Genomic DNA, 11,752 nt, shown 5'->3' on the forward strand with positions numbered 1-11,752 from the left:
ACTGACTGCAATCATAGAATACTGAAATTTGACTACCTACAATGTGGCTACCCTGTCATTCTGCTCCCAATAACAAAACAGTGGTCTCGAATGTAGGCAACTCATATTACAGATTTGAGGACACAAATATCAATAGTCTTACAATAGAATAAAGTACAATAACATATTGAAACATATATGGAGGCTCAAAGGCTAAAGTATACAGGGAGATGTAATATAAACACAGTTTATAATTCAGCTATGATCATCAATATATAATATAGCTTTAAATGTGAAAATTAACTGATAAAACAGTTGTTTGATAGATTATAATACAAACAGGTAAACAAATTAAAAAGTAACAGACACTAAATACAAATGTTTAGGTAAAAAACTAACCAAAAAATGTATAAAATAAATCGATTAAAGAATCAGAATTGAGAAAAGCATTATCGCGAAGGCGATAGAAAGATTCAATATCCCTATATTAGGAGTCTGCGAAACAAGATGTCCTTTTAAGTCCGAAAGAATGGACTCAAAAATCTTAATACTATCAGGAACACAAACTTACTCTTATAATGAGTGGTTGTAATGACAAAGTTAGATCAGAAGGTACTCTTAAGATGATGAAGGTGCTCTTAAGGGTTGATAAAGAAACCAAATTGATAGCCTCAGCCTCTGAGAGTGCTGTCAACAACTTTTATAAAAACTACGTACTTTACGTAAAAACTTTATATGATGTACTCAACAGGGAGATTCTTTGTAGTGTGTACAATCACCTCATCTCTATTTTATAGATAGAAAGGATGATTCCTTCACTCCAATGTCTTGACGTCGTATCTATTCTCAATACCTTTTTATTTAGCTCATGCATTTTGTCAACAATGTCTTCCCCTCATTGTTTTAAGATATCATCTGGTATGTCAATCTATTCCTGAGGTTTTTTAATTTATTTATAGATTTGATGGCTTCAGCAATATCTTGCAATATCTCTAGTTCTATTCTGAAAGGTCGACTTTGAATATTTCAAAAAAGAAATGGTGATATGAAGAAGATGCAGAGAAAAAGCGTTGGTGAGATGCAGAAACCCTTTTTTAGGCCATTGGTATCCATCAATATCAATCAATAACAATTGATGAAGAATACCTCAGCCATCTAAGATTTAATTGTTCTGTCAATTAGTTCTGACAGAACAATTAACAACATTAATTAATAAAATTATAAAACAATAAAATACCGGAAGAATGGAGAACGAGCGAACTAATTCTACTACTCAAAAAAGGAGATAAAAACAGCCAGAAAACTACGCTACTACTATTATTACTATACTACTATTGTTAAATACTACGCTAAAACTTACAACTAAAATTTTACAAGTGATAATATATCGGAGAATAAATTTAGCAGATTAACAACAGGGTTTTAGTAGTGGAAGATCGTGGACAGATACAATATTCGTTATAAAGCAAATTACTGAGAAATCACTAGAGCATAATAGACCAGCATTTCTGCGTCTGATTGATCTAAAGAAAGCGTTTGACAGAGTAAGATTCAAAGATGTAATCCATCTTCTGTATAATAGAGAAGTTCCCCTAAATATTATAAAAACTATCTAAAACATCTAAATGGACAAAACGACAAAATGGAAGTCAGAATAGATGGACAACTTACAGAACCTATAGAAATAGCTCTTCATGCTCTTAAATTTGATCATGGATGAAATTATCAAAACCGTTAATAAAGGAAAAGGATGCAGAATGGGAAACAAAGAAATCAAAATACTCTGTTACGCAGACGACGAAATATTGATAGCCTAAGATGAAGATAGTCTGCAAAGACTGGTCCACAGATTTAACATAACAGAAAAAGAATTTAATATGACAATTTCATCTCAGAAAACTAAAACAATAGTAGATTGACAAAGAGACCTTGACAAAGAAGTGAGAGATCAAGTACAAAAAGCAAATAGACTGGCAGGGTGCCTTAATAACACTATATGGCGAAACAAACACATTAACACTGAGATGAAGTCAAGAATTTATAAAGCCAGTGTAAGACCAATAATGACATATGCCTCAGAAACAAGACCCGACACAGCCACAACGCAAAGACTACTGGAAACGGCAGACATGAGAGTACTGAGAAAAATTACAGGAAATACGCTGAGAGATCGAAAGAGAAGTGAAGACATTAGAAGAAAATCCCAGACATAAAAAAAATTGAATAACCACATAAGCAGAATGGAGGAGAGCTGTGTCGTCAAAATAGCAAGAGATAAGACACCAATCGGCAGAAGAAGTATCGGACGATCTCGCAATAATGGAGTGGAGATAGAGGTATTAATCCGCCAGTGAACAAGCAGAACTGCTTATAAAGAGGAAGAAGAAGAAGAAGATCTAAGATTTGCAGACGACATCGTTCTGATTGCTACCAATCAAAACCAAACCAAAATACTCGTAATAAGCAAACAACAGCATATAAAACCGTCTATATATGTAAATAATACCAAACTTGAGCAAGTTGATAAAATCGTTTACCTTGGACAGCAATTAAATTGTAACGCAGAAAGTCACGGCGAAATTAGATCTAGGATAGAGCAGGCTAGGGTGGCTTTTAGAAGGATGTCCAAGGTGTTATGTAACAGAGACCTAAAATTGGCATTGAGGATCCACCTACTTCGCTGCTACGTGTTCTCGGTCTTACTTTATGGTGTCGAGTCCTGGACTGTGAATAAAATCGATCTAAATCGCCTTGAGGCTTTCGAAATGTGGTGCTATAGAAGAATTTTAAAAGTTTCCTGGGTGGAGAAGATTTGAAACTCCACAATACTAGAACGTCTTAGCAATACTACTGAGATCATAAAAAGTATCAAGACGATACAGCTGGAGTATTTCGGACATGTAATGAGAGGTACAAAACAAAAGAGGTACATAACCAAATATAGGTTGCTACAAAATAACAAGGAAAAATAGCAGGCAAACGCAGTCCAGGACGAAGAAGAACCTCATGGTTGAAGAACTTGCGAGATTGGTATGGTGTTGATACAAGCATGCTATTTAGAGTGGTAGTGAATAAAATTAGGATAGCTATGATGGTAACCAACGTTCTGAAAGGACATGGTACATGAAGAAGAAGATGATGGTCGCCAACAAACGAAACGAAAAATAGGCTCTACTAGAAGAACCACTTGAGACAGTAGACGAGTATGTACACCTGGGACAATTAATACATAAATATGGCTCCTTATTTCCAGAAATCAACAGAAGAATGAAACTGGCTTGGGCATCTTTTGGTAGAGATGCATTTATATTCAAATCGAAGATGCCAATTCACCTTAGGAAACAAGCATTCGATCAATGTATACTACCAATTATGACATACGGCTGCAACTTGGACACTAAAGAAAGAGATAATATAGAAACTCAGTCACTCAAAGGTCAATGGAGCGATGCATAATAGGTATAACAAAGAGAAATCGAAAAAGAATAGAATGGATCAGACAGAACACCAAGGTTATTAATGTAATCCATAGAATTAAATCTTTAAAATGGCAGTGAGCGGGACATTTAGCGAGAAGAACTGACAATAGGTGGTTTACTAAAATTACACTGTGGTATCCAGGAGGTGCCAAGAAGACGTCTAAATTGAAGATTGGATTATGACATGAGGAAACAAGCCGGTACAACATGGCACAGAAAAGCGAATTATAGACAATCGTGGGCAGAAATGAAGAATGACTATGTAAGGGACGCTGCACCATAATCGGTAGAATATGCTGAGAATGATGATGATGATAATATATTTCATATATAGTTATCCATTTTCAACGAATAAATAGATATTGGAAAGTTACTGACACCGAACCTAGTTAGGTAAAAAGCTATTAAATCAAAATAAAATAATAAAAGGGTAATATAAGTAAAAAAGAGCAGTAAAAATAAAATTTTTAAATATACCAATTGCTCGCACATCATAATTGATACTTTAGAATTATTCTAAGAAATGTGACAGACGTACTTCGTGGCTCACGTTCAACCCGGGTCTATAAAGACCCGGGTCTTAATTTCGAGAACCGGGTGTTTGGGTCAGTATAAAGATCCTTCGTAAACGACCTACCATTACTTTTTATATAGTTGGAAATATTTAATTATTACATTAAATGTGAGACGGTCCTGTGCTATTCTAGCTGTCATACTCACGTGCTAAACGTCAGTGTTGAAAAACAGGTCAGAAATGTGACAAGTATTTACCATGTCTGAGGTAGTTAAGGGTGCGGTTAAAAATACGTTTTTATTTTTTCCTAATTCATTTTATTTGTAGATGTAGGCAAGATTTGGGATAGACTATTTGATCACAGACCTTTTCTAAATGGAGAAATATCATTGATATTACAAGCATTTGAAGTAAGTAAAAAATGTGAGGTTAGGTGTTTTATTTACAATATTTTTTTCTTATCTCATGCTCCTTTTTACTGAGCCACACAATTATTCATTTTATTTTACTACATTTAGTCTGCATACCATTTTTGATATAAAGCTATTCTACTTTATGGATGAAAGCTATTCTACAATTGTCTTGGGTAGATTGACCTCAAAACATTAGTGAGGAAGAATATAGCAAGAAACAGAAAATAATTGAATAAATGACTTTCAATATTGTTACCCATATTGGATGAATGAAGCTGATGAACGTTCTATAAGTATATACTTTTTTCCGTTTTGTCTAAAATGGCTTGCTTCACTCTCCCAATTTTTCTTATCGTTCAAGCTTACTTTTTCTAAATACCTAGTCTCAAATAAGTGCTTTCATTTCATCCTTTTTGATTCAATAATTCCGAATATTTTGTTTCCCATATTCACATTTTTTTTAACCATTATATATACTAAATTACGAAAAAATTTTAGCAACGTCGGAAAGATAAAGAAGTAGATAATTTATTTAAGGCGATAGAAGAAATAACAGAGATAAAAGACACGGAGATTGAGAAGCTCAAGCAAGCTGAAAAACTCACAGATAAAATTAATGGGAATTTAGAGGAAGCACTTCGAATTTGTGATAAATTTTCAGAGTTAGAAGAATCTTACAAACAGGTATGTTACATTTCTTTTCACTTATTGACATTCGCAATTTTAATATGTATCTAATTTACTCAAAATGTATTATGTTTTAAGATTGCCAGAATAATCATTTTGGAACTTTTGCCATTTGTAAAACAATTATTATTAAATCGATGTACTACGAGGAATAAATCACATCTTTTGTTGCTTATTTTTTCATCAAGAATGTAAAAACATAGCCACCAGAAAGTACTGTAAAGTGGCATTTTGTTGAATCATGAAACAGTTTTGTTCGCAGAAAGAACATATTTCTAGTAACAAAACAATTTGTTTATTTGATTACTGTATGTTTTCTATTTATGTATCTTTTTAGAGCACTGCTTTGGAACAGTCGAGGAATCAGAGAAAACTGGTTTGGGATAAATTTATGGGTGGTATCACTACAAAATATTCAGAAATAAACAGCCAATTTGAAAGTAGAGAAGAAGAATTAAAGAAATTTTATGAAGATATAGAAAAGAAGCTGCTCATTTGACTAGTTATTGAAAATGACTCAGACTAATACAGCACCAATTGTAAACCCAGCAATAAGAATCAAACCTTCTAAAAAATTAAAATCCTACATTAAAAACTTGAATAGTTGTAATCACTTGTCAATAGGAATAAATAATCTACATAAAAACAAAACAGAGAAAAATGATAAGCCACCACCAAAAGCATATCACTTAATAGATGAGGATGATGAAATTTATATTAAATCTATTTCTAAAAGAAGTAAAAAGGATGTTTTCACAGAGTGGCCTTTAACCGAAGCTTCTAATGTTAGTAGTACAGAAAAATTACTTAGTTTGGAAGATTTACATTGTCTCCACACACATATTTTGCAAGAAAACCAGACATCAGATAAGAAAGTGTATCTGCATGAGATACTGGAAGGATGTGAGATCATTCTACCTAAAAATGAGGAGATACCAAGGAATGAAGAACTGGATAAGAGGTGTAAACAACTAAAAGCTGAGCAAGAAAACCAGAGCTACTTCAATATGACAAAAAATGTGGACAGCAGGAGAAAAATTTATCCTGAAGACACTATAGGATACCAATGTAAGTAAATTTAATAGCCTTTTATTAAGATGTCATTGTTTTTTGTTTGTATGTATAATCGACCATGAAAAAATATCCTAGTGACTTTTTTGTACTTTATTTTAGAATTTGTGTTTTATTTTTCACCATAGTTGATCTATAAATCCAATTTCCACCACCATCTCCTGGAAGGTGGATTGATTCGATGTTTTCTACTCTGTTATCTCTCATCCATTGTATAATTTGGTCTCTATGTGATTATAACATAATCATTTATGATATATAATGCCACCTTCATTATATTTTGTTTTAAAACTGTGTGTAAAATTTGCTGTTTTGCAAATGTCCCTCTTTTGCACAATTCAACCACTAAGGGGTGGCCAAGAATCTGGAGAAGAAACAAAAATAGAAAACAATTTCATAATAACAGATCTGAAAGTCATTGATAATATATGATGTAATAGAAGAAACAACTAGTTATCAGTAAAATCATTCAGAAGATGCAAAAAGAACAAAATAAAAATTTATATACATATATACTAAATAATATAAGTACTACAAAGATCTTCTTGAAGTTGTGGAAGCAGTGAAGGATAGTCAATGGATATGGAAGCAAAGCAATGAGAGAAATACTTTGAAGAACTGTACCAAGAAACTGATAACTACAAGAAACAGAACATCAAATGCTTTAAAATTGTTAGTATACGATACACTTAAGGATAACACATTCATTACTGGCCAAGTATTTGATTTTATCTTAGATGACTGGTGATAGTTTTTACTGATTACACTTGTGGTTTCTGATGAGTCAATGAGTTTTCTTTGTTTTCAAATAGAATCAAAAACAGTTTGTAATATGATGTTTAATCAAAAAATAAACCTGAATTTTATGTTTTTAGTGAAGCAAATGAATCGTCATTTGGTAGCCATTTTCCAGTTCATTGTGTCCGTTGCTGCTGGCTTCGCTTTTGGTTTTATTGGAGTGGAGATCATAATTGGAAGTTTAGATTTTGGATTCAGGCTTTTGCTAGGCATCATTTGTGCGTTGACGGTGGCTTTAGCGGAACTTTATTTCCTAGCAAAAAAACTCAACGAGGATCTACAATTTGAGTATTCCTTGGAACAACATAATAAGAAGGGAATTAAATTAGATTAGAAATTATCGATTTATTGAATTTTTACTATTATATAATTAAGTGATAATGTACAGATTTTCTGAACAATGAATGCAAATACTTGTTAATGTTGGATTAATTTTATTATTAGGGTCGCTAATTTTACAATTACTTGCTTAGTATTCGAAGTTTTGGGCTGTTTTGATAGAATACTTATTTAAAATACCCAAAGCATTCAATATTTACTGTTTACACAATATAGTTGTACCAGGTATGGTTGTACAACTGATCATCAATTTCAAAGGGCACCAACTTCAATAGCACATTTTTGAATAGTACCCATAGATAATTATCACCCAACTGGAACCAAATTTGGTCCATAATTCAACCGTTCAAAATGGCCTTGAAAATCTTCATAAAATCGAAATTTGCTCTTTGATGTCAACTGGCGTCTTTTCAGCATTTTTTGTCTATAACCAGTATCAATAAATTATTAAAAAAATGGTTGCAGTAGCCATAAGAAAGCCCATTTGTCCGATAAACGGTTTTGCTAAATTTCTAAAACTCATTTGTAGACTACATTATGCCCACTTCTTTAGGTTAATCATTATTTATTTATTTAGCGTATGGACTTTCACAGTACGATAAATATACAAATACAATAATATATACATATATATTAAATATATTATTTAAACACTAAAGATAGAATGAATGACACTAAATATTAATGTCCAATTTACATAGCCATTCAATTGCTTCTGGGGAACATTCCGCAAAGTCCTGGAGGTTTCCACGGTAGGCACGATTTTCTGCACGACCCCACCTGAACAGCGAATCAGCACATTTACCATATCCGGTACGTATACGATTAAGCCTTGCCCAAGTGGACCGGGGCAGATTTGATCCGATGAAACCCTGAGTTGGGGTGGATATCTTAATATAGTCCGATTCTACTGTTGGCATCCATCTTGTTGTCCATTGCCTATGTATATCATAGGAATTTTTCTTTATCGCACTGGTTGCCAGGAGAGCTCAGCGGCTAGTTTGGCGTCCAAAAATTGATAGACCATTTAGCGTCACCCAGGGTGCACCACGTGGAGGCGATCTATCATTACACCCCTAGGTTAATCATAAAGGCTTCAGACTGTTTATGATATTCATAGTTTGCGTATAATCAGTGTTGGTACCATTTTTTATACGTTTTCACTCGCCGATTTACCTATATTCGTCAAATACAGATTTATGCACTTTTCATACCCGAGTTTCATACAGTGAGAGGATAAAATCTTACTCCCTCTATCAACTCGTTTGTTGTCGATCATTTGGTCGAGCTTTCGACATCCTCTCTAATGTCTTCTTCAGGGCTTTCGAGGTCTCAGTCTCCCGAGCCCCCAGACACTACTACACTCACTAGTCACTTCACTACAGTGAATTGGCACACTATATATCGGGGGTAACAGACAGAACTGGACGAATAGTTAAAAAAGCCAATGTAAAGACCATTTTCAAGCCAACAAAGAAAATCAAGGACTGTTTAATATCATCCCAAATATGGAAATATATAAGCATCCAAATAATTTTAATCGGATAGAAGAAGGGCTAAGAATTAACAAAACATGGATGCCGATATTAAAGTCCACAAACACCCTTCCCGCAAATCACGAAAAAAGAAAAGCTACAAAGGATGGCACGCGCCTCACGCCGAAACCAGTGGAGGGGAGACTAGTAGAAAATATAAATATGACCTCAGTAGTACAACGCGGCGTCAGTTTCAGCTTACAAGCGAAGCAGTAACATCTCCGGAAGATGCCAACCCATAGTGTTGGCGAAACATCGAGAACTAATCTCAGAAAACAATGGCCTACCAGCCCGAACAAACAGTTTAACAATTTTTATGACAAAGTCCGTTAAATCTGTAATTATAGGAGATACCAAAAAAAAAGAGTTCATTAATCAACAAAATTGCTATTTTTACTATTCTCTTTAAAAATTCATAATATTTTCAATCAAATTTCTATTCAGCAGCAGTTTTTGTTGGTGTATCTTTTTTAAGCTTGTCAGTTTTCTGTTGCATACACAAGTAGACTCTTCTGCTGTGACTGTATAAATATGAAAATGTTTAACTAATAACTCTTTTTATCGCACTTTAATACAATAGTCGAAGTGATAATTGCAAAAATCTCGCATTGTATTTATAGAAATTATATTTATATGAAATTGTGAAAATATAAATAAATATCATTTGATAGTTAATGTAATTATAACATAAACTAAATAAGATGTTTAAAAATAACAAGTTATATTAAAAAAGTGGAACAGTAGGTGGTATTGTAGATACCAAGTTTTCTGTTTTTTTTTTAAATATAAATAATGCATTTAAAATTAAATAAACTAATTTTATTATTTATTTATTTTTTATATTTTAAAAAAATTCAATAAATTATTATCTTCGCCCCTAATGCCACCTGCTAACGTATTATCATAGCATAAGTTGTTTATTTATGACAAACCTGTCAAATTCAGACCAAATATTATTAGTAAAATATAAATAAATATCATTTGATAGTAAATTTAATTATTATAAACTAAATAATATATTTAAAAATAATAATTATATTTATATGATATTATTTTATAACTAGAATTAATATAATAATTTAAACAGATGATTAAATTTTGTTATTATTTTAATTTTTTACTTTTCATTTAATGTCTATATTTTGTTAGTTATTTTTTAAGCCGTTTTTAATTTAATCCTGCTTAGAGTAAAAATATGATGTCCAGAAACTAATTGATCTAGAGTAGTGAATCAATGTAAGAAACCGCTATTCTATGACGCTACCTGTGACGACGCTATCTTGTGGCGCTAGTTCCTGAAGCTCACCTCAGCATTATACTATAAAGAAAAAAAAATAATACATCGCCAGTATAGAAGCTTAGCTTCAAAAAGTTATATACATAAATAGAAGGTAGCTGTAAGGTTCATATTTGTATACAGGTAACACTAAATGAGACACTATTTACATGGAATTTGACTATAACTGATTAAATACTGTGTATAACGTAAAACAACTTTATATTAATTTAATTTTTTTTATTTTAAAATGCGAAGCTTACTAGTACATCCTATTTTTGAAGTGAACAGATTTTTGCGACCGTCACCGCTACGCAAATTGGTCGCAAAGTCGCACAGCTCGAAAACGGCTCGACGGATCATGAGGTATGAGGTCTCGTTAGAAGAAAAAAAAAACAAACATGATATCATTGCCAAAAGAGCATTACATCATATCTCCGTTGTTATTGGTCCGATTGGAGCGTGTAATTAAGAAAAAACAAACGAGGCGACTACCACAAGGGCACTACATAGTATCTTCGTTATTAATGAACGTGTAGCTACATACGAGATATCAGATGTCACTATGAATGATAATAGATTTACTATAAGACAAATTTTGATTTATCAACTTGAAGAAAGCCTCTGACTGAGTAAAAAATAAACAACTAGCCTAATCGTAGTATATGATATATCAAATGAAACGACGTGAGACGTATAGTACATATAATTAAGAATAATAAATATCTACATGTAATTAGTATTCACAAAAAATTATTAATTTTATTTATCTCAAATTAATACAATTTCAACGCAATTTAAAAAATTTTCACTTCTCTCGGCACTCTTTCGAGTGAAATAACTTGTTTTTTTTTTAAATAACTTTTTTTTATGTTGTTTTGGTTAACAGATATAACGGAGTTTGTCACAAAAGTTTATCACTCTGTATATATATCTTATTAGTTTAATATATTTTTGGGATCGGATTTTTACTATCTTTCACAGGATGTTACATGAACCCCTTCGGCTTTTAGAAAAATTGAGTGAGGTTATCACCTGAAGTCGTTCATCGAAATACCGAAACGTTTATACCATTAGATAATAAAACAATCCAAAACATCGACATGCCCGAGGGATTTTGTTATATCTTTACAATAAACGGGTTGATAGGGTAGTGACTTTACAACTTATCAACTAGACCTTTTTGCTGTGTACATCGTTCTTATTAATTATCTTCTGATATCATTAAATATCCTCTGATCAAATCTAATCTAATGAGTAGAATTGAATTTTAGCTGACATATAGGTCGTAAACTCAACTAAATTTTCTTAATATTTCTATTAATATTTCCATACCAATAAGTAATGTATGGCTAAATATCAATTTTAAATATTCACTGTCAATATTGTACATATTTATTAAACAATTAATCTAAAAAAGCTTGATAAAAGCAATATTTAATGAGAATTTCTATAAATTTATACAATTATTATACTTTATACATATATAAAGAAGAAAAACATCATGTATTATTAATTTTATTATTAAATAGGGAAATACTTACTTACAGATAAGTTTTTAAATTAATGGTTAATATTTTTATACTCTTTTTTTTTTTCTTCCTATAAAAAGGAGTGACATTAAGGCCAAGGATTAGGCGAATTTTTCATAATGATGATTT

The 11,752-nt window shown here is 32.0% G+C and overlaps 2 protein-coding genes across 2 annotated transcripts; both read left to right on the forward strand.

The window, feature by feature from the left end:
- The first annotated feature begins 4,175 nt into the window (after nt 1-4,175).
- Muted (biogenesis of lysosome-related organelles complex 1 subunit 5) lies at nt 4,176-5,571 on the forward strand. The gene is made up of 4 exons (XM_072545729.1): nt 4,176-4,249; nt 4,300-4,382; nt 4,884-5,069; nt 5,410-5,571. Exons 1-4 carry the CDS (start codon nt 4,231-4,233, stop codon nt 5,569-5,571), a joined length of 450 nt encoding a protein of 149 aa, XP_072401830.1. The 5' UTR covers nt 4,176-4,230.
- A 13-nt stretch (nt 5,572-5,584) lies between these two features.
- Nucleotides 5,585-7,362, forward strand: LOC140451830 (transmembrane protein 199). The gene is made up of 2 exons (XM_072545727.1): nt 5,585-6,140; nt 7,019-7,362. Exons 1-2 carry the CDS (start codon nt 5,585-5,587, stop codon nt 7,273-7,275), a joined length of 813 nt encoding a protein of 270 aa, XP_072401828.1. The 3' UTR covers nt 7,276-7,362.
- The last annotated feature ends 4,390 nt before the right edge of the window (nt 7,363-11,752 follow it).

The sequence above is a fragment of the Diabrotica undecimpunctata genome, chromosome 10 (assembly GCF_040954645.1).
Source record: "Diabrotica undecimpunctata isolate CICGRU chromosome 10, icDiaUnde3, whole genome shotgun sequence".
NCBI lineage: Eukaryota > Metazoa > Arthropoda > Insecta > Coleoptera > Chrysomelidae > Diabrotica > Diabrotica undecimpunctata.

What these genes read in the sequence shown, in the direction of transcription:
- Muted (XM_072545729.1), top strand. An exon ending in TGATATTACAAGCATTTGAA is followed by an intron (nt 4,383 to 4,883) that starts GTAAGTAAAAAA and finishes AAAAAATTTTAG; the next exon opens with CAACGTCGGAAAGATAAAGA. An exon ending in TAGAAGAATCTTACAAACAG is followed by an intron (nt 5,070 to 5,409) that starts GTATGTTACATT and finishes GTATCTTTTTAG; the next exon opens with AGCACTGCTTTGGAACAGTC.
- LOC140451830 (XM_072545727.1), top strand. Translation starts at nt 5,585, where the DNA reads ATGACTCAGACTAATACAGCACCAATTGTAAACCCAGCAATAAGAATC. An exon ending in AGACACTATAGGATACCAAT is followed by an intron (nt 6,141 to 7,018) that starts GTAAGTAAATTT and finishes TTATGTTTTTAG; the next exon opens with TGAAGCAAATGAATCGTCAT.